The following is a 22,996-nucleotide window of genomic DNA, read 5'->3' as shown; positions in this document are numbered from 1 at the left end:
CAGAGAAGTTATCTGTCTGTCTGTCCATGGAGATTAGGTCGTTAAGTGTTCAGTTATTGGTACACAGAACTATTAGATTTGAGTATTAGGTTGGCTTTAAGCATCACCATGTGCTTTTAGGCTGTTCATTTATGTGCATGCGGCGGTGTACTGGTGTCATTGGTGTACATGTGCCTTCTTTTGGTAGGCTCTTAAGCCACTTTGTGTTGCAATCTTGTTTGTGTTTGGATGGACTTATGGTTGCAGATTCCTTAAGAGTCGGCGGTGACTGCCTGACAGAGTGACAGGGTAGATGGTTCAGGCTTATGTTTCTTTCAGAGAACCTGGTAGGCTGAAACACATCAGAAGCTTTGTACAACAGAAAGTGAGACTAGCTCTTTCGCTAATTAATTTGCTGCTTCTATTGAGTCAAAAAAAAGATAGAGAAATTTAGAGGCCATCAATCTGTTCTCTTTGTTTTTCTTTTTTTAAACGAACATGCATTGTTTTTAAAATGAACCTGTATTGATTTTGGTTTCACAGAATAACAGTATTTATCTTTATAGAAGCATTATTACATAAAGAAGGAAACCTTCATGAAATGGATAATAGATTATACACTATCTATACTACAACAGATCTCTTCAGCTGTAACGGGTCATAGTGTCTTGCCACAAATAACCTCACATATGACCGTTCATAGAAGATTCTGTTGTACATGAAATCGAGCACCTTGGGCCATCCTCTGCCGATTAGAAATAAGCGGAGGTCATCTCTGATGACACGTAGCTCATCATAGATGATATGTTATCTGTTACAAATGCAGTGGTATGACCCACCATAGGTGAGACTACCTATATGTAATGGATCCCCATAACAGGTTTTAATTATGACCTATCACAGATATTACATCTCATGGGTTTTAGTTATGGCCCATCACATCTAAATGGAAATTTAAATTTTTGAAATTTTGTAAATGATCTCGGATAGAGATGTGTACATCAAAGTTATAGATATCGATGATATATAAAGTGTTATAATTAATACTAGGTTTATTTGAGATTATTTGCACCACTGAATATGCATTACAAGTGATAAAATCCATCACATGTGAAAGCTATAGAACTCAGCTAGATCTACGATGTTATAATTGTCAATATTTTCAATGGAGATACTTGACATCACCAAATATACATTATAATGTTGAGATCTATTTTAAATATATTTTTTTGATTTTTTTCAAATGATTTTGGATGGGGCAATGCCCCATATAAAAGTGAGATCTACAAATTTACAATTAACGATCCTTTTATTTGGAATCATATCGATGATAAACATTTGCTACATGTTTCAAATGAGAAAAATCAAATGAGTAGCAACATCTGTGTAGTTAATATGTGCTCACAGGTGATATGATTAGAATGTGTTGGGTTGGAGTAGGGGGATCTTAAGTTGTAAGTTCGGATCCATGTGTGATGTGTCGTATATATTTGGGACATCTCAAAGGTGAACATCGTTCAGATGTTCAGTAAAACTCAAAATGTTTTTTGGGGAATTTTTAAAATTTGTGAAAATGATACCACTTACTGGAAATAACTTGTTGCTTGCCTGTGACGAGGCCTACATCCAACATCGATGTGGGTTACACCGCGTCACATATAAGAGGTTCTGTGGTAGTGCTAGAAAATGAAATGGTTCATGGCAAGAAACACAAGTTGTGGCGTATAACTATAAGATTCTAAGTTGTCCAATGTACTATAAGATTCATGTAGCAGGGATGAGGGAGGAGAGATTTTGGGTGTGTTTAGTTGTCCATATCAGTTTAGCCTAGATAGATGGATACAAATAAAGTTGTTTAGCTAACATATTAGTTACGCGTATATAATTACTTACATGTTATTTGGTTGGTTACATCAGCACAAGCAGGTGCAGGAATCGAATCGTTTCTCACATGCCCCCTCCGCACTGAGTTGTGCCATGTTTTTTGAATTCACAGTTCATAACACCCTAATTATAATTGGAATCATATGCAATTTATATAGTAAATACACTATAATTCCTGGGAAAAAATCTTGTCGAATGTTAGGCAGTTCCATAAAAAAATGAAAAAGAGACGAAGGAGTAGGCATGTAGAGTTGGGCCGTGGTGGCTTGGACTCCAATTCAGCCCAGCATATATTACGTACTACATTTTGATTTTCAACGGCCATTTTAGCCGTGCTGGCCGAAAGATGGCCTGCTGGATTTCATGAAAATATTCAGTGAGAAACAAGGGTTTGCGTGGTCTTGACCCAGCACGGCCTATAGGGCGAAGTCCATACGTAGATTATTAAATTTATAGTACTTAATTCAATTATTTATACTATTAAATAGCTATGACAGAAATCAAATATTAAATAGGATGAAGTACATTGTTACTCAAACTCACAGTCCAACAATGAACTCCCAGGGATCCCTGATTGTTTAGATGTTTTATGGAAAATGCTAATCAATGTATTTGTAAACAAAAAATAATTTGTGAGTAAAAATTTTATATATGTATTTTTAAGTAATCTAAAAGCTAAGGTTAAAAAATAAAACCCTAAAATTAACTTTAAATATAAAATTTAAAATTTAGCTTATAAACGTAAAAAAAATAATGGTATTGAGCTCTAAACTGCCTAGTGCTACAATAGTTTTCGTCAAGTGTCAGAATCGGATCAGTAATGCCACGGGTTCACGGGATGCACTATCTAGAGCTAGAAGACATGAATAGAATTACAGAAAAAATTGGATGGTAAATTACGACCACACTGGTCCACTGCCGCTGGTAATAGATTAGTAGTCTACTGGTACTAAAGAAGCATCTAATGGCTGCAATCTTAACTGTGCTAATGGTTGGTACATCAGGATGAGTACATCTAGGACTACACAGTAGTACAGTACACACAAAGGAGTGATATATGCAGCATTGCAGATCAGCAGATGCAGCAGGCCAGCAGCTAGAAGCATCACCGTGATCTTTTCACTTATACTTATAAGCTAAATTTTAAATTTTAAATTTAAGTTGTATTAGGTTTTTTATCGTAGTTTATTTTTTTATTTTTTTCTTTTAAATCGCTAAGAACACGTATATAAAAATTTTATGTATAAATTATGTTTAGTTTACAAATATATCGTTTGGCTTGTTCCTAGTATAAACCAAAAGAAAATACAACCAATCACTGCAGGGATCTAACAACAAAGGTATCAAATTTGTCCTGAAGCTTGACAAACTGACAAGTGACACCTACTTCAACCACCTTACAGCCATCAATAAACTCCATGCATCGGAACCAGGAGGAAATAGCTCTATCTTTTCCCTTAGAATTATATCTATAAATCAAAAATTGAATTTAGAATTGGTTTTGATGTTTTTTATCATAGTATATTTTTTTAGGTGCTTTTAGATTGCTAAGAATACATTTCTAAAAGTATTATCTATAAATTATTTATAATAGTTAATAAGCGGTCTGTGCTTATTACCAGCATACTGATGAGGCTTGTCTACAGGTGGAAACAGAATAATGGTACGTGAGCTGGTTTTTTGCCGTAACGGAACCAGCCTTTTTAGTTTGTTGTCTGCACATGAGATTTCAGCATTGCCCTAATTTGGTGTGGTCATTCATCAGAAATTGGTGTTACAGTCACATTATAGGCTCCATCTTAAACCACGTCAGCATAAAAAACTTCTCATACAATGAATGGTCTCTCAAGTTGACTTTTCATAATTACAGACTAATTAATTTTCCATTCGCATTTTATCTGGCTAGCGTCTCTGATTAGAGTCAACATATGTACAAAACAGATGTTTTGGTTATCTTCTCGTTTTATGCGTCAAGAGCTGATGTTTTACTGACTCCATGTAAAACAACCACTTTTCTCTCTCCTATTCTCTCTCTTCCATGTCAGCGAGAATGCAGCAATAGAGACGGTAACAAGAGCCCTTTGTACGTGCCCTAATATGATATCAGTGCCGTGTTGCGTTTTTGGCTTCAGCATATAGACCTCACAACTAAAGCTAGGGCGATGCCATTAAGCGATTACTCTCAGTTTTCTGCAAATCAACAAGAGCTGGACTCCTTCCCTGGTACCGTGACGATGGAACACCGCCGTCCCCCATGCTCTCACACGTGACGCACTGATCTCACGCACCCGAGCCGCCCCCGCCCTCCCCACCGGCGGCGGGGGCACACACGGGCGGCGTTGGCAGCCCGAGATGGCTGGTTTCCCGCGAGGAACAGCGCAACCGAATGGATCTCCTGAGCAGGTTACACTACACTAGCCTACTCGCACGCCTTTTTGTCCGCCCACAAGATCCATCCCGCATCAGATGCACGCACGCATGGCAAGGAAAATACCGAAGCTTGCATGCAGCGATGTTGCTCGAGCCGTAGCCCTAGAGCAGATGCGGCCGAGGAAACATCACGTGTGCCCGGTTCACGTGAACCTTTCTCAGAGCCCCTCGATTTCACAGACATTCTCCTTGGAGGTGATGGTATTTGAAAGTAAAAAAAATAATTTGTAAATAAAAATTTGATATGTGTATTTTTAATAATCTAAAAGTTAAAGCTGAAAAATAAATTTCGGTAAAAATATTCATCAAAATCATCTTCAGATTTAATATTAAAAATTTTAAATTTTGGTTATCATAAGCAAAAGATAGATCCTAACATTTTGTTACTGTTTCGTGGCAGCAGTATACAGTCACGGCGTCACGCTATGATATGATAATAGTAGTACAGTCTTGCAGATATATCCCTTGTCAGTGTCACTGTATGTGGACCCAGATCCCTTCGCTTGGGATGTGCCCATTTACCACGAACACCATGTAGTAACCCGGCGGCGCCAAGACCGCCGTCGCCGGCATCACCACGGATGTCTGGTAGGAGCCGGCTCGGGCCAGTGCCGCCGTCTTCACCACGTCGAGGAACAGCAGCCTCTGGTTCATCGCGAACGAGTGCGTCGTGAACGATGGCGCGACCATTGTGGCCGACAGGGGGCCGATGCCGCCGCGCGATCTCTTCGACGCCGGAACCGTGAACCGCAGCGTCAGCGACGCCCCGTAGGTCACGCTCGCCGGCGCGCCGGTGGGCGAGGGGTCGACGATCGTCGGACGGAGCATGTCGTTGGATGGGTCGAGGTACTCCGGAGAGTATGCCTCGAGGCTGAGCTCGGTGGGGTACTGCACGTTGCTGAAGTTGTAGTAGATGTGCGGGTTGCTGCCGCCGACGAGAAGGCGTCCGTCGCGCAGGAGCACCGCCGATGAGTGGTACAGCCGGGCGATGTCAGTGGAGCTCTGCTCCTCGAACCGGTCCCCTGGCGAATGGTCGGGGCGGTAGATGAGGGGCGCGAGAGCCGGGGTCTTGGCGGACTCCCAGCCAGCGGTGCCGTCCATGGCGCCGTTGATGATCACCACCTCCGCTCCGTTCGGCAGCAGGATCATGTCCCCCATCACCCTCGGCGACGGCATTGTTTCGATGACCCACGAAGGCGCCATGTCGGTGATCTTGATCCGTCCGCACGTCACAAGCGCCGAGGGGAAGGTTCCATCCTTGGTGGAGTTGTAGGAACCGGCGGGAGCGCCGCCGCACACCAGCACCTCGGCCTCGGTGGGGGAGGGCTTCAGTGGGAGCAGCACCGATGAGCCCGAGCTGGGGTAGTTCCTCGGGTCGCCGCCGGCCAGCTCAGGGTACGTCCTGACGATCTTGTTCTTCTTGTAGTCGAGAAGAATGGCGCGGTTCTTGGCAAAGATGAACAGGTTGCCATCTATGTTGAGGTGGACAAATGGATACAGGTTGTTCTCCTCGGGATCTTTAGTCTGGACCAAGAATGGCATCAAGGTGACAGAGGTGTCGGAAGGGTCGGCCTTTGGGTAGAACTCGTAGCTGAACTGCCTCCGTCCGCCGACGATGAAGGCGCGGCCGTCGGGGAGAATCTGGTTGGTGGCGTACCACCTGCTCACGGCGAGGGCGTCCTGCGTCTCGTCCCAGTCGCAGCTGTCGTCGTCCGCCTCGCACGCGGCCATCGTGCGCACGTTGCGGTAGCCGTCGTTCCACCCGCCGGTCTGGACGAGGGTGCCGTCGGGCGCGACGGTGCCCGACGAGCACCAGGTGTCGGTGAAGACGTAGAGCGGGCGGAACGTGTTCGACGCGACGTCGTACTCGGCGGAGTGCGCGGTGCAGTCCACGGGGACCACGCGCTCCCGCGGGTTGCGGCGGCACCGGCCGTCGGGGAGGGAGAGGTTGGACTGGCCGAAGTCGGTGCGGTCGAAGATGATCACGCGGTCGTTGTGCAGCAGCTGCATGTGCATCGCCGATACGCCGATGCTGCGCTGCAGGAGGTCCCACCTCCCGCCGGCGCCGCCCGCCGGTGCAATGCCGGCGCACGCGAGGATTAGTAGCAGAAGAACAGGGTCATGGATACAGTTGCGAAGTAATGTAGGCTTCATGGTTAGCCAAGAACAGGGTCACTGGCAGTGGTATCGCTACAGGTTTTGCCGGTTCTGAATCTTCGTTAAGCAGTGGCTGTATACGCGCGTGAATGTATAGCTAGAGAGCAGCAAGTCTGTATATATGCAGCCTTCCATGCAATGCAAGAGTGAGTTTCACTGGCACCCTCATCTTTTCATCTATTCCCATGTTTATAAGCCAAAATTTGAAACTTTAAATTTAAAATTTAAAATTTAAAGTTGATTTTTTTTACTAAAATTTATTTTCCAGCATTAACTTTTTCCTTTTTTTCCTATAAAACACTCAAACAATCACTCCTAGACATTTCGTTGCCTTCTTTTTTATTTAGGTGATGACCTGACCGGTCAATGCTCCGTTCTTCAGCGAGGAGGCGCGATGCTGGTCATTATTTCGGTCAAGATTGTTTTGATTGAATTTGATTCGGTAATTCGACCGTGCATTAATTTGTTGTTTACAACTAATTTGGTTTTGTTGCCCAGGTTTCATGCTTGGCATAAGGACGCGGTTATCACCGTCTTTTCATGATTTGACCAACATCCAGTAATTATGTGTGCAATCTTCTCTCTGACCCTGCCCTTTTCATCAGGTACACGTAGGGGTGGTGTGGCACTCTCAGACTATATAGATGGTGTTTGGATTCACGGATTTTCTTAGTTCTTGTCATATCGGATGTTTGGATATTAATTAAAAATATTAAATATAGGCTGATAACAAAACTAATTACATAAATAAAGACTATTTCATTAGATAATTTTTTAAGCTTAATTAAGCCATGATTAGCAAATGTTTACTGTAGTATCACATTAGCTAATCATGGACTAATTATGCTTAATAGATTCGTCTCACGAAATAGTCCAGAGTATGTGGTGAGTTTTATTAATAGTCTATATTTAATACTTCTAATTAGTGTTCAAATATTCGTTGTGACAGGGCCTTAAAAAAGTTGGTGGAAACAAACACCTAGGAATGTGGAAATGATTCTAAATCTATCAAGATTCAAGAACATCATCTCATCTTTTACCTGTCATAGTTAAAAAATATTTGATAAGACATATTAATATGAGATATATTATTCTATAAACATACAATTTTGAGTCTAACTTTTAAAAGATGCGGAGAAAAAAAACAAATTAACCGACTGTATGTGTATATTTGTGATGATGTTTATTATTTTTTATAACTGGTATAAGCTACAGTTGAACTTATATATTTATATAAGGATATATTATATATTAATCTATCTTGCTACTTTTTTAGTGTTTTACGATAGATGACTTGTAATGGACGAGATGACATCCACAATCCACTCATGGAATTCTAGTGGAGATCTAGAAGGCTGAAAATGTTTATAGTTTGAACTAAAAATATTGGGAACCTACTCAAGTTTGTACTGCACCTCAAGCAATACTCACTGCTTACAGGCCAGGAAGCCAAGTGGATGATCAGGTAACAGAAGATCAAACAAATAAACTCAAATGAAACACTTGTTTACAGCTTACCTGTAGGTACAAGATGATATATTAATGCTTTATGGAAATATCAATCAACATGGATAGGAATCTTTAGTCACAATCCAATCAATCACACTTCAGTTCTCGACCAAGCTTATAGTGTTATAACATATTCAGAGCTCTTGAAATTGACAATGTCATAATTCTTTCAGATAATTCTACCATGGTGGATGCATTCGGTAAGAACGATTTTAGTTCCTCTCCTGGACATTAGAACTTAAGACATCTTCTTTCTGAATTTGAACTCCTTCTGCGGGTCAATCATTGAACATAAGACGGGTCAATCATTGAACATAAGATAGATTTAAAATGTCTCTATTGATTCAAAGGATTGGTATAGGATTTTTTAGGAATCATAATCCTATGGATTTTTTTCCTATGTATGTCTTTGATTCATTGGAAAGGAAAGGAAACATTCCTTAAGATTGCATTCCTTTAGTTTATTTTCATGGGAAAATAAGAAAGAGGCCAAACCTCTTTGGAAACTTTTCGGAATAGAAATCCTGTGTTTTTCCTATAGTATTATCAAAGGGCACCTTAAATCTTTTCCTGTGTTTTTGATTCTCGCGGAATTGAAGAATCATACTACTTTAATTGCTATATTTTTCCTATTCCTGTGTTTTTCCTATCCTGCGAATCAAAAGAGGAGGATAGGATAGCGAGAAGACAATCACAAATTAAGCCTGTGGAAAATATTGGATGGGAGAGAAATCATATGATTTAATTGTTGTATATTGCACTAACCCTCGTGAGTGTATTTACAACGTACATAGGAGATAGAAACTTGGAGTACAAAATAAATATTCTATTGTATCTCTTTATGATTTTATCTTTATCTCTAGAGTTTAACAAAAGCCACATATGCTATATTTCCTTTCTTGTATGACAATCACTAGAATAGACCCACTAACCCTGAGTGGGTTTAACATAACTCATGCACTGTGCATAATTATTTCTATCTAATAAAAGTTGTTTAAAAAAGTTATATTGGCGTTTCAGGCTGAGGCAGCTGAAAAAATCACATGACCCAATATTGAAAATTTCCCTAACAAAACTACCAACTGGCTGATATAGATCGGCTTGGCCAGCTAAACAAGAACAATGACAATCTCTATGAAACTAACATGGAATTTCTCTATAAATATGATAAAAATATTCGATTCCTCCCAGGGAAAGGAAGATGAATTATGTGTTCCAAACAGCGCTGGGTCTTGCCAAATTTGCGTTCTGTTCATGTTGTTATACAACAACAGTAACTTGCTACACGGAGTGAACAATTGTAGATAGGGCATCTCCTCTTTCTGTTGACGAATGTTCATACAATCATCAGAAAATTTCAGAGTCCCAGACTTCAGAAGTACTAATTGGAGTGGCAGTTTTCACTTCTTAGGGCACGTCCGAAGTTGTGAGAGCGCATGCAAAAAAAAACATTAGTATATGATTAAATTTTTCCTTCGGTGGCACTTGCAAACACGCCCTTACAATGCACCGACTGCATTTAGGATTCCGTTTAGGCCATCATAACTCGTGCATAATTCCCCCACGATCATGCAGTATGGCCGATGGATCCAACATATCTACCCTACACTTGTCCAGAAGACTGACTTGACTCTACGGACCTATCCAGTATCCACAAAACCAATTCATGGAAGCATGGGAGCATACAGATTACAAGCAGTCTGATGATCTCGTAATGTAACTTTGTTCTCTTCCTGTCTTGCTCATTTTCGTAAGTCCTCAATGTTGCGAGTTATGAGTTATGACACAAAAATCCGATACAACTCGAAGGGCAAGTGCATCTTGTAACATCCAACCGAAGCATTATCGGTACTGATGCAGGTTGATTTTGACGACGCGATACTAAGAACAATGACACTGCCCAGCAGATCCTGTACAGATCGCAGGACTTCCCTACTGACCACTAACCCGACAGCAGAATAATATCAAACCGCTGCATGCCTTATCCATGGTTGCGTTTGCCCGTGCAAAAGCCGTACCGTTCGTGATAAATTTGATTATTTGACACTTTTTTGTTTTAAATTGAGGGAGAGAGGCGTGCACTTCTGGACAGTCTTAAAATCGTTGCGTTGCGAGGAGTTTGCGATGGAGACGAGGCCAACAGAACACACCGTATAGAAGACAAAAAGGTCACGGCGCGCGCGGGGAAAGCAAGACAAGACAAGAGGATCGGGGGAGGCCGGGAGGGCTCCCGCCGCCGCCCTACGCGCGCGCGCGGTTGGACGATCCGCGCGGTGGCCCATGTCGCCGCTCGCTCGCACCATGTCCCATGTGGCCGGGCTACCGGAGCGGAGCGCAGCGCAGCGCGCACGTCGGGTGGGTTGGGGGACTTGGGACGCGGGAGTTGGCTAGCTCCGCCGGCGGCGTAGCTGGAAAGAAAAGGAGATGGCAACAAACAAACGGTGGCGGGACCGATGTGACACAAGCCTGTGGGTTGTCGGGGTGCTCCATGCGATAGCCCCCCCGCCGCGCGCGAGTTGGCGTTCTTCTTTTTTTGGGGGTGGGCTAGGCTGGGAGCGTTGGGAGTGGCTCGGAGGGCATCGCGCCATCGCGTGCGCGCATCATGTACCGAGCTGCGAGCTGGCAATCCGCGCTCGTTCTGCTGTTCACGGTTTAGGAGGGAATTAATAAGCCCCACTGGGCCATCTGGCCATGTAGATGCAAGGAACGATTCGAGACTTTTGGTCACGGGGGGTCGCGGGGAGATGATTGCCGAGTTGAGTTGGGAGAGCCGGAGAGGTACCGCCGTTTGAGATTTTTATTCGCACATGTGTACAGAACATTGGCGCTATCGTCAGGGCTGAAGCTAGGAAAGGATAGCTACTGTATGTGGATATTTTCTGCGACGGAACAATTTAACTAGGTAAATCGTATATTCTCATGTTTTAGCAAACATATACTCGCTCCGTTAATAGATGTTTGATTTTTTTATAGTAACGTTTAACCATTCGTTTTATTTAAAAAATTATAGAATTACCATTTATTTTGCCTGTGACTTACTTTATTCTCAAAAGAACTTTAAGCACGCCTTGCCCATCTTTTATATTTGTACTAAATTTTTAAATAAGACGAATGATTAAACATTGCAATAAAAAATTAAATTATAAAACGAAATTAGCACATATCACTATTTTTTTCTTTAAGAGTCCTTTTCCTTTAGACTAGTGCATGATATTGATGAGTTACGATAGTATTGATTATTTTATCGGTTCATTCAGAATAAGCTCAATATAGATTAATAGTATTGATTATTTTATCGGTTTATTCAGAATAAACTCAATATAGATTATTTTATCGGTTCATTGAGAATTAGCTCAATAGATAGATTGGGTAGAAAATAAACTTATTTTGTTTTCCCCATGAACGCAATACACTGAGTGTGGGGAAAGCATATGCTTTTTTCATATTAATTGGGGTAGGAAAGCAATTTTTTTCCCCAGATTTCTTATGATGGGAATGCGTGGGGGAGAGCGAGGGCTGGTCTGATACGCGGGCGTTTGCTCACTTCTAGCGACAGTGAATTGGAAAAATAAAAACAAGTTTACGTGCATTTGTTTTCATTTGTAGAGTTCAGCGAGATTTTTTTTCGTTACCGCAGGATGAAGCAAAAAGGGATAAAAATACACCTACAAAGTTTATATATAAAAATATTATACATAGAAATATAGAAAAATACACATAGCAATTTGCACATATATTCTTTGTACATGATACTTTGTATATGCATTAATTTTGTACGTATAAACCTTACACATATAAAATTTATGTATGAATTTGAAAAATTGAAATCATGTACAAACTTTATACAATGGTCAAATATTTACGCAAACTTTTGTATACATAAATATGAAATATACAAAACTTTCTATGTATAAATAATTATAAATATTTTATGTATAGACTTTACATATATGAAAATTATAGATATACACTTTATACATATATAAATATTATATACATAAATATTTCTTTGGCCAACAGATTCATCCGGCCCACCTACACACGAACGTTCGCGGGCTACCCTTTCCGGGAGAGGGAGGATAGACGAGTAGCGTAGACATCAGTACTGCTACATTTGTTACAATTGACTGAATTCGGACTAGGACATATTATAGCCCATTTACAATTGGCTGAAATACTGTGTCCAGAATGTACTATAATGGGCCTTACGCTGGGCATCATCAATCGAGCCCGTTAATAGGCAGGTACCTAGATTGGGCTTCATCAATCGAGCCCATTAATGTCTTCTCTTCACAAACAGAGACAGGTAGAGATTTAACCGAGTTGCCGAAACAAAATGAGGAGGAAATTCAACAGATCACCACGACGCCGCGACGGCCTCCGCGATCTAAGGCTTCCTCGTCGCCGGCCGTCGCAACTCGCAGGACGATCACTTCTGGGTTACACGGATGACGGATGGACGGACTCGAGCCGAACCTCGCTGATCTCCAATCTCACGGACGAAGAGAACGATGCCGTGGTCATCGATCGACGAGGGGGCGCGACCTCTTCCCAGATGCGCTGCTGTCTCCCAGTCCCAGGCCCGGTGAGCTCCGCAACAACGCAGGGAGCTGACGTGTGACGGAGTTCTGACGACCCGCCGCCTGTCAGCTCGTCGGCGTTCAATTTCACGGCATCTGTGAGGCGTCACGCATATGTCAGCGGTATATTTCTCATTGTATTTAGGTGGTGTTTAGATTGAGAAAATTTTTGTGACAAATGTCATGTTAAATGTTTGACCGGATATCGGAAGGGGTTTTCGGATACGGATAAAAAAACAAATTTCACGGCTAGCCTAGAAACAGCGAGACGAATATTTTGAGCCTAATTAATCCGTCATTAGCACATGTTGGTTACTGTAGCATTTATGACTAATCATGGGCTAATTAGGCTCAAAAGATTCGTCTCAAGATTTCTTCCATAACTGTGCATTTAGTTTTTTTTATCTATGTTTAATGCTTTATTTAGATGTCCAAAAATTTGATATGATGTTTTTGAAAAAAATTTTTGGGAACTAAACAAGGCCTCAACTAAATGATACTTGTTTTAAAAAGATTTTATATGAAAATTCATCGTAGCATATTTGTAAAGTAAGTTTCCAACTTTAAAGTGATTAATTTTATCATTTATATCATTAAATAACTATAAAAAAATATTTTATATTTTATCTTTCATCTGTAAGAACGAAGAGGTACACGTTCCACAGTTTTTTATGGATGCATGCATACATGCACAAATATTTATTTTACTCTGATGTTAATTACTACCTCCATCCCATTATAATTTTGTTTTTCATTTTCCCGTGTCCAACGTTTAACCATTTATCTTATTTGAAAAATTTGTAGAAAAACTTAAAAAAATTAGCCACGCATAAAGTATTATTCATGTTTTATCATCTAGTTAGAATAAAAATATCAAAACATTATATAAAAAACTGAAAAATGATGTTATTTCGGAACGGAGGTAGCAGAATAGAGAAATCATTTGCGTGTGGAAATTCACCCTTTACAATAGAGTTTATCTGTGGACTACTGTTTGATCAAAAGCTATAAGCATCTTTTCAAATTTAGTACTTGTTTGAAAATCCATTGCTAGCAGGTATTTAGCTACTTGTAATTATAAAAGTCACTCACATCTGATTCAGGGACCCATAAATTCCACTTAAGTCACGGGATAGTGGCATTTTACCATTTTTTTACTTCCTTTAAGAAAAAAGCAGAATGTTACTGAACACTAATTCTTGTTAAGAAATTTTACAAAAAAAAAACAATTTCTTGATACTTTTTCTATGTGGCTATGTGTTTTATCAAAATTGTAACTTATTTGACTACTGCATTACGGGTGCTCTTTTATGAACGATGAAATAGGCTTCAATCCATACATTTGCAATTTTGATGGCGAAACCATACTAGCCAACAGAAGAAAATGTATTTAGTAACTATAACTTCCCCTTAGTAGTGAATAGTACTGAACATCACCTATTACTCTTATTATCTAGTATGGTTTAACCAAATTAAGGTGGACAGTTTTAACCCTTTCATGAGTTTCTGTTGTGTCTGCGACTGCAGCTAGAGGGCGAGGTGGAGGAAGTATGGGCCAATCCCCGAACCCCATATCTCCCTGAAGTGAAGTTTGAAGCAACGATGAAAAGCTAGTCTTCTAATTTCCCCCTTTTTCGGTTTGTTTGTTTTTTTTAATCTTAATTATGTTATTTGGCTTGTATGCACTCATATAACCTTTGGATGTGTATATCCACTTGTGAAAGGCCAGAATTGTATTTAGCCTGCCTAAGTCCCCCTTTGATTCACAGGAAATTCAATGGAATTTTAGAGTATTTCACTCTTATAGGAATTTTTCCTATAAAACTCTTTAAATCAAAAGAATGAACCCTATGAAATCCTATAAAATTCCTATGAAATGCCTCTTACCATGCAAGTTTTAGAGGAAATTTGAGGTAGAACCTCATGGAAAAAATCATTTGATTCTTTATCTCTCCTCAAATTTCTGCGTTTTCCTGTGATCCAATCAAACGGTCATTTATATGTTTTTTATGTGTTTTGCAATTCTCTGTTTTACAATTACATTCCTATCAGAATCCTATGTTTCTTCTATTTCTCCGTTTTTCATTCCTTTGATTCGAAGGGGCCCTAAATGATGACCACACAACCGCCATCATACAGTAGCGCCATCATACAGTAGTTATTTACTTCATCCGAGGCCTCCAGCATTCACCGTGAAGGCACTGAATAGATTCAAGATGAACTGTTAAATTTCTCATTCTCAGTTGTTACTTCAGCCATCCTTTTAGGCAAGTTCAATAGTATAGCCCACTGGCTCCAATTCACCTATAGTCAATCTAATATCCAATTCATACAATAGTTACCTACAAAAATATCACTATATGGTCTCACATGTCATATACACATTTTGTCTTAGAGCCTGTGTGCAGCTGGCTACACATTAGTAGTCCATCTCTCCTCTCTTATCTCTTTAAAATATGCTTATAGCTGGCTATTTACGTGCTCTAAGTGCAAAGTTACTTTTATCTCTCACTCTGACCATGAAAAGCGCCTTTCACTACTTGGACGGTTCCGCAGAACTCCAGTTGAAGCAGACATTTTCTCTCTTTTTTTCCTTTTGCAGATTCCATTTCCTAATGAGATTAGCTCTATTCCAACAAAAAAAAAATATCTCGAGATACAAGTATCTCATGATACCAAATCATTTATGATTATTGGATCTAACAATGTTCATCCTACTTAACTGGATCCAATAGTGAGAAATAACTTGGTACCATGAGATATTGGTACCTCAAGAGACTTTTGTTGGTTTAGAGCAAATCTCTTCACCAATACTCATGTGTTTTTTTAATCTAAATGGACAATACATTTTTAGAGGATCGGGAATTATTATCAACTATCAAGAAGAACAGACAAAACTGCAAGTTCAGCAGTCAGACTGGAGACTGCTGCAGAGGATGAGGTGCTTCGTTGTCAAGTGATCTAGTTAATCATAGCACAAAGTCTCAACCTGAACATTGGCGATGCTTATCCATATGTTTCTTTGACTTTAAGCACCAAAATCCGATTTTGTTTAAAAAGAAAGTGGATTAAAACCTGGCCTCTAGCCCTCTACGTCCAAACCGGATGAAGAAAAATCTTTCTTCTTTAAGTAAAAGCATGGCTCCGATGAGCTTTTTCTCTAAAAGAAAAGCCCAAACTGTACCATATTAATAATACGTGTGTTGATTAAATGTGTTCGCACTGTGTGGCAACTCATCCATTTCCAAATGTTTTCCCCCTAGAGATGCTACGTGATCACTGCTAGGGGATAATTGTTTGGCCGACGTATTTATAAATAAAAAATAATTTATAAATAAAATTTATATATAAGTGTTCTTGGCTATCTAAAAATTAAGGCTGAAAATAAACTACGATGAAAAGCTTTAAAATACACTCTAAGGTTAAGGTTAAAAAATTAAATTTTGATTTATAAACGTACGCAGAAGAAAAAAAGAAGGCTATGAATAGTGCTGTTCCAATTCAGAAACCAGTTCCCTTGCTCAAGTTTGACATTTTAGCATAGCACTGGGAAAATGGGACCTTAAGAGTCTTCTAGTGCCCTGGAAGTGTGATCATAGTGTCCACAAATTCCCCACCTTGAAGTTTTTTCTTCCTTTCATTCATAGGTTTAATTTTCAAACAACCTCCACAAAGCCAGAGGATACTCTCTGAGCTTCCACCAAGGATAGCTTTCTTTCTTGGCAGGATATGAGATAGTGAAAACTGTAGTCAAATGCCAGTTGCAGTGCATGAAAAGCACTTGATATTTCAGACTTTTTCAGCGCATAAACTACAGTACGTCCCTGAATGCCTGAATAGTGAGAAAAAAGAACTCTGGAATATCCAATGCAGTGCAAGCAAGCTGCTACAAGTTCTTTGGAATAAGGATTGTTCCTCCCAATCAGTGACCTCCAAAAGTGAAGCTCTTAATACTTGTGTGCCATAATGCAATCTATCCATCCATCCATCCAATACATCAATCCGCCCGTAGGCCGTAGCAGAAGACATGGACATTCCATCTAACTTATGCCATAGTCAAAGGAGGCATCTATCTGGTGTGGTCAGCCGCTCGCTGGGGTGCCTTCAAGCTAAAAGGAGAGAGCTTGAATGCTTCCCTGCCAAGTTAGCATCCGGCAAATGCGAGAGAGATTCTTATCGAGTTGCATCTCCAGCAGCTTTTGCCCGTGCCTCGCTTTGCTGCTTCATCACCAGAGTGCATCTGTACCATTTTGGGACGAATTCCGAACTATGCATATCGCCTTTTTCATCAATCGTCGTCCATCTTTCTAGCGGGCATTGTTTCTCTTACGAACACGCTGTACTCGGTTATCCAGTAATCCTGCTGTGGCTTTTGACTATGTAAGTCTCATGTGCTCTAGACCAGACGTTTTTCTCATGAATGATTCCATACGGCTATTGCACGGTGCTTAATTGTTTCTATCACTTCAGTGTTTATATCTGTGGCGATAGATATCCATGATCATTCTTATTGCTAGACTCTGAAGAGTACAACTTTATGTTATTTCCATTATAAGGAAGATGATTAATTATATTCCCGGCCCCTGCAAGCTATACATATATTGATATATACTTATATTAATGGAGCTGTTTTAGGGTTCTCCCTCTTAGGGCATGTTCAATAGTATCTCAAGCCACGTCAGCAGAAAAAACTCCTCGTACAAAGGACAGTCTCTCAAGGTAACTCTAGACTAATTAATTCCTCGTTTGCATTCCATCTAGTCAGCGTCTCTAATTAGAGTCAGCACACGTCCAAAGCAGATTTTATGGTTGTCTCCTCGTTTTATGCACGAAGAGTCGATGTTTTGCTGACTCTATGCAAAACAACTAATTTTCTCTCTCCTATCATTTCTTTCTTTCACGTCAGCGAGCATGCAGTGATACAGACGGCGATTAGAGCCCTTTGTACGTGACCTTACCACTCTAGATGTAAGAGTGAAAATTGATCTCAGCCTCTGATTGCTTAAGGGTAGTTTTGCCCATGCAAATATTAATGGCAAGGAAACCTGTTAATTGATTAGCTTCATGTAATCACGGCACATTCATTTGCATATATTTGCATACAATTTCTTTTGTCTAAAACCATATCAAATTATTACATCACTATTCAAATGCTTTGTAGGGATTTATGTCTATTATACATATTTGCTAAAAGAATCAAAATTTAAAATTTAACATACTTTTGAATATAAAGTTTGAACTTAAAATATTTATAGCAGGTCGAACAACAATATTTGGTTCGATTCGAACGAAACATGGAGCAGTCACCTGACTAAATTTAAGAATAAGCTTCAGATTAGCCAAAGTGAAAATAATCAATAATGTCATGTGTAGCTTAAAATTTAAAATATCTAGCTATTTTTTGGGTCAACACATTTATTTCCATAGTTTTAAACTTGAATATACCATCTACATGAATCACCATTTTATTCAAATCCTCTAAGAAAAGAAAATTTTGAACATGCATACGCCTAGAATGAATTAATATTATTTTAATCAGTATGTTTATTACTTTCCTCGTGAGTTTAATGCACTTTATTGGTGATTAGTATTTCATTAATTACATTCTTTCTTTTTTATTTGCATGCAATGCATTTTACCATTATTACCCTTTGTAAGTTATTATTTCTCTCTCACCTCTTAGGATGTAAGATGTACCTTGACCGTTAGATCTAATAGAATTAATGATTCATATTCATTTAGGAGCACCGTAAAATTTCCCATATTAATGGTCATATGCATTTGTAGAGATCGAAAATATAATATTGCTCCATTATCTTATAAAAAGTTTGTATTACAAAATGGAAGAGCTATACATTATCTTATAAAAAGTTGGTATTATACATCTAACTGAATACATGATTTTGTCCCGTCCTGCTCGTTAGCTATTCGGATTCTTTCATAGGAGCAAGTTGAATAGTATAACCAACTAATAGCTCTAATTCATCTATAGTCAATCTAATATTCAATTCATATAATAGTTACCTACAAAACATCAATACATGGTCTCACATGTCATACACACATTTTGTCTTCGAGCCCATGTGCAGCTAGCTACAAATTAGTAGCACACATCTCTCCTCTCTTCCCTCTTATCTCTTTAAAATATGTTTATAGCTGACTTATAACCTGCTATTATACCTGCTCTAATATGTTGCACTGTTCAGGGCATGCATCTTTATATTCTTCTAGCGCAACTCATTCATGAACCAGAAGTGTGAAGATCAGATTGGCAGTTTTATCAGATACCACGGCGGCTTTTAGAGAAGAAAACACATGCATGAACCGCATTGCAGCATCTCGGTTTGACATCGCTGCATGGTCGGTTTGACAGATTGGAGAGAAACATCGCGCGATGAACCTCACCCACGCACACTTGCACGCTCTCGGGCATGCGGTCAACGCATGCAGATCGCGAGGCCGTGCAGTTACATCAGCTAAAGATTTGAGAATATCGTAATTCAGGAATAATTTTTTCTTTCGCGGTGATCTGATGGTGATATTTTGTGAGAAACAAGTGGAGACGAAACGGTTCTCTGACCGGCGGTACTCTGAATGTGTGAAGGATGAAGTCAGGATTCTCAAAGAGATCTACGGGGATAGATTGAGATTCTCGGGCTGGGTTACATGTCGATCTCTACTGTCCACCATATCGGATCGTGATCACATCGGTGCCATGCTGATTTTGTTGTGCTGAAAACCGCAGTGCCTCGCTTACTGTAAAGGCGTTTCGCCGCAGATTCTGAAGAAAATGCCGCGAGCTTTAGTTGCCACTTCGGACGAAAGTTTGATATAGAGGCGCTCTAAGCTACCCGGCGATCCATTTCCTTGTCAAGCATGACAAGAAAAATCTGCATTTTAGTCTATGCGTATTGCTATTTGTCGGCGTCGGAACAGTCTGAGGTTCATACCTAATCCACTTTCAAACGAACGGCAGGTTAGAAAACAACTTCACACTTTCAGGTGCCTGAATACATAATCGTGAATGCATCAATAAATTTCATTCTGACCAAAATCAAACAAGGCTTTGATCAAAGTCCTAAAGTATGAGAAAAAAAGATACTACTACAACAACCATGGTCTCATTGTCATTGGGGTGGAAGTAGAAGTGGAAGTAGAAGCAACTAACTAATCCTACCCATTTACCGTGGTTATATACTTATCTCAGGGCTGAATGATCACGCATGGTGTTGGCCTGCTTGCACGCAATCAGGTGAAGCTATGATGGGGTTGGTGAGGTAATGATAGTAATGCCGAATTCTGCGTGCGATCCAATCTTATAAGAGCAAGTTTCAATAATATAGCCAACTACTAGCTCTTTATAGTCAATATAATAGACAATTCATATAATAGTTACCTACAAAACATTAACACATGACCTCATATATCATACACGCACTGCTTCTTAGAGTCCGTGCTGCAGCTGACTATAAATTAGTCACCTACTATTCTTCTCTTATCTCTTTAAAATATGTTTATAGCAGGTTTATAGCCTTCTATTGTGTATAATAGTAAACTATAAGCTAGTTATAAACATATTTTAAAGAGATAAGAGAGGAGAGAGCAGTTGACTATTAATTTGTAACTAGCTACAGCACGGACTTCAAGACGTATTGTATGCATAACATGTGAGACTATGTATTAATATTTTATAGATAACTATTGTATAAATTGACTATTAGATTGACTAGAGATGAATTGGAGCAAGTAGCTAACTATAAATTAAACTTGCTCTAAGCTGTAGAGAATGTTGTACTCGAGGTAACCTTCAGCTCGAGCGCAGTGAGCACTGACTGAGCAGGAACGAGAGGATGATGCATCCATCGATCGAACAGTTTGTCTGATGCATTTGTAGCAGCAGAGCTGGTGCTTTTTTTTCGCTCTGCGCCTTTGCTGCTGCATTGGGAGAATCATGTGGTGGTCTCAGTGCAGAAGCCATCTCTATTCTCTCCATCATGGGACCTAGCAGCATTGCATAGGGAAGAGACCAGAGATTCCATTCTGCCCTAATGACCTGACGCTAATCGTAGATTATGGGTGATGGATGATGATGATTCGTGCTTGTTAGAGAAGGAATTGCCGGGCCAAATTCGCCGGGCTCCATCGAGCCTGAACCTTCCCAAAGCAGAGAAAAAGGAAACCGAAAATAAAATATCAGCTGTTCTGCTCACTTGATGATGCCTGATGCAAAGCCCCAAAAGCAGCAGACAATCAGACAATGATTTGCCCTTGGAAACTTTTCCGGTTTCCTTGATGCAACACCATCAATGACGTCGAGGACGGCAACCCGATTTGAAAACAGTATCCACAACTTACTTTTAAGTATATCATGAACACGAATGATACATGGAGCAACAACATCGTAGCACAGCAGCAGTGTTGTTTTTGTGCTAGGGCTTTTGCTTCCCTTCCCTACACCGCCACGACGATCCAAGTTGAGTATTTGGACGCTTCTAATCTTCGTCTCTCCCTGGGTGACACGGACACCTACTACAAAAGTATAGTAATTTACAGCTTACACGGCATCTACTCATCTGCAGCAACAGCTGGTTGGATGGATGAATTAGGACGGGTTAATTAGCGTGACACGGCGAGTGTCAGCTAGCTCAGCCATTGGCTGGGGCTATCTGGCGGTGACGAAGGCCTTGATGTGGGCGAGCATCTCCTGCGTCCGCGGCTGGGAAAGGTGGTAGTTGTTGAGCACCTGGAACGCGTGGCCGACGCCGCCGTACGTGGCCTGCTCCACGCTCTTGCCGGCCTTGCGCAGCGCACGGCAGAGCTCCAGGTTGCGGTCGCGGAGGATGTCCTGCTCGGAGATGCACACCAGGAAGGAGGGGAGCGGCAGTGCGTCTAGACGCGGCGCGCCCCGGCCGGTGACCGGGTTGCACCAGGGGTGGTCGCGGGTGGCGCCGGCGGGGAGGGACATGCGCCAGTAGGTGTCCGAGGTCGAGAGCGTCAGGGCTGAGCCTGGCGGCTGCGTCGTGGTCTTCTCGGAGGCGGTGCGGGCCTCGCCGCCGAAGAAGGGCTGGATCAGGATGGCTCCCTTGACGTCGAGCGGGGTGAGGGCTCCGAGATGAGAGAGCCGCGAGGCGACGTGGAAGGCGATGGTGGCCCCCGCGCTGTCGCCCGCGAGGAACACACGGTCGAAGCGGCAGCGGCCGCGCCACCAGGAGAGCTCGTCGGAGATGGCACCGTTGCAGATCGCCGCCTGCTGCCGCAGCCACCGCACCGCCGTGACCCCGTCGTCGAACGCCGCCGGGAGGCGGTTCTCCGGCGCGAGGCGGTAGTCGACGGACATCACGGCGCAGCCCGCCCGCGCGGCCATCTTGGCGAGGAACTCGTGGTAGCAGCTCCACGCAGCGGAGCCGACGCAGAACCCGCCGCCGTGGAAGTACACCACCACGGGGACCCTCCCCGCCGCCGCCGGCGCGTACAGCCGCGCCCACACCCCCGTGGCACGGTCCACCACCACGTCCCGCGCAACGACGACGCCCGGCAGCGCCGTGGTGCCCCACGTGCAGGGCACGTCGGGGATCGCCGGCAGGCGCTCCACGTACCCGTCCCCGTAAACCCTGATGAGCCCGTGTATCTCCTCCACCACAGCTCCATGGCCATGGCCACCCCCGCCTTGCTGCCCGTTCTTGCCGACCTGCTGCTGCTGCTGCTCGAAGCTGACCCGCGGCTCGCCGACGTGCAGTGCCCCCATCCTCCTCCACCTCATGCAAAGCCGCTCACAACCTCTCGAACGCGCCGCGGTTCGGGCGTGCGCTGTGTCGTGTCCCGGGAGCCGGCGCCGGACACAATGATGCCGCGTTGTCCGGGGGAGGGCGGCCGGCGCCGGGTTTTATAGAGGAGAGGTGGGGGGCCGGTGGGAGGGACAGGTGGTGTGGTGGCGTTGGTCGGCGGGGAGACGAGTGGAGTAGCCAAGTGGAGGCGGGTGATTCGCGCGCCCGCGTCGCGCACGGAGAAGGCGTGTGGGGAGGGGAGCCTGCGAAGGAAGCGACCCACCCACCCACATCATCCAACCATATCCGCTGCGCCTGCGCGGGAGGGAGCGCTATGCGAAGTCCACCGTCTCGGATTTGGTGGACACATGGAACCATGTGGACGTCCGGAGGGGTTTATCCACACGCGCCGACTGCAGTAACTGTGGGCGCACCGGCAGCAAGCCAACGCAGAAATGCCCCACTTGATAGGTCTGTCAGCGACTCGTATGTCACTGATTCTTTTTCCTATTACGTTCAAAGATTTGTGAAAGTAGCTAGAAATATCAAATTTAGTTTTATATAAAAAAATATGATATCTATAGGTATATTTTAAATTGTTTAAAATCCTCACGCTTAAAATGTGTGTTCATATCACTGGACATGCCTATTACACTTATGCATGTTTAAAGAGATAGTACTAGTAAAAGTTGA

General features: G+C 42.0%; 2 protein-coding genes across 2 annotated transcripts; both read right to left on the bottom strand.

Annotated features, from left to right (window-relative positions):
• Nucleotides 1–4,603: 4,603 nt before the first annotated feature.
• LOC102716662 (aldehyde oxidase GLOX-like) lies at nt 4,604–6,521 on the bottom strand. Its single transcript, XM_040522326.1, has one exon. The coding sequence runs from the start codon at nt 6,445–6,447 to the stop codon at nt 4,768–4,770; it is 1,680 nt and encodes a 559-aa protein (XP_040378260.1). The 5' UTR covers nt 6,448–6,521; the 3' UTR covers nt 4,604–4,767.
• Nucleotides 6,522–20,869: 14,348 nt separating this feature from the next.
• LOC102716386 (probable carboxylesterase 17) lies at nt 20,870–22,387 on the bottom strand. Its single transcript, XM_040522080.1, has one exon. The coding sequence runs from the start codon at nt 22,297–22,299 to the stop codon at nt 21,202–21,204; it is 1,098 nt and encodes a 365-aa protein (XP_040378014.1). The 5' UTR covers nt 22,300–22,387; the 3' UTR covers nt 20,870–21,201.
• Nucleotides 22,388–22,996: the final 609 nt, after the last annotated feature.

The sequence above is a fragment of the Oryza brachyantha genome, chromosome 3 (assembly GCF_000231095.2).
Source record: "Oryza brachyantha chromosome 3, ObraRS2, whole genome shotgun sequence".
Classification (NCBI taxonomy): Eukaryota; Viridiplantae; Streptophyta; class Magnoliopsida; order Poales; family Poaceae; genus Oryza; species Oryza brachyantha.
This window is presented reverse-complemented; position numbering and strand designations above follow the sequence as displayed.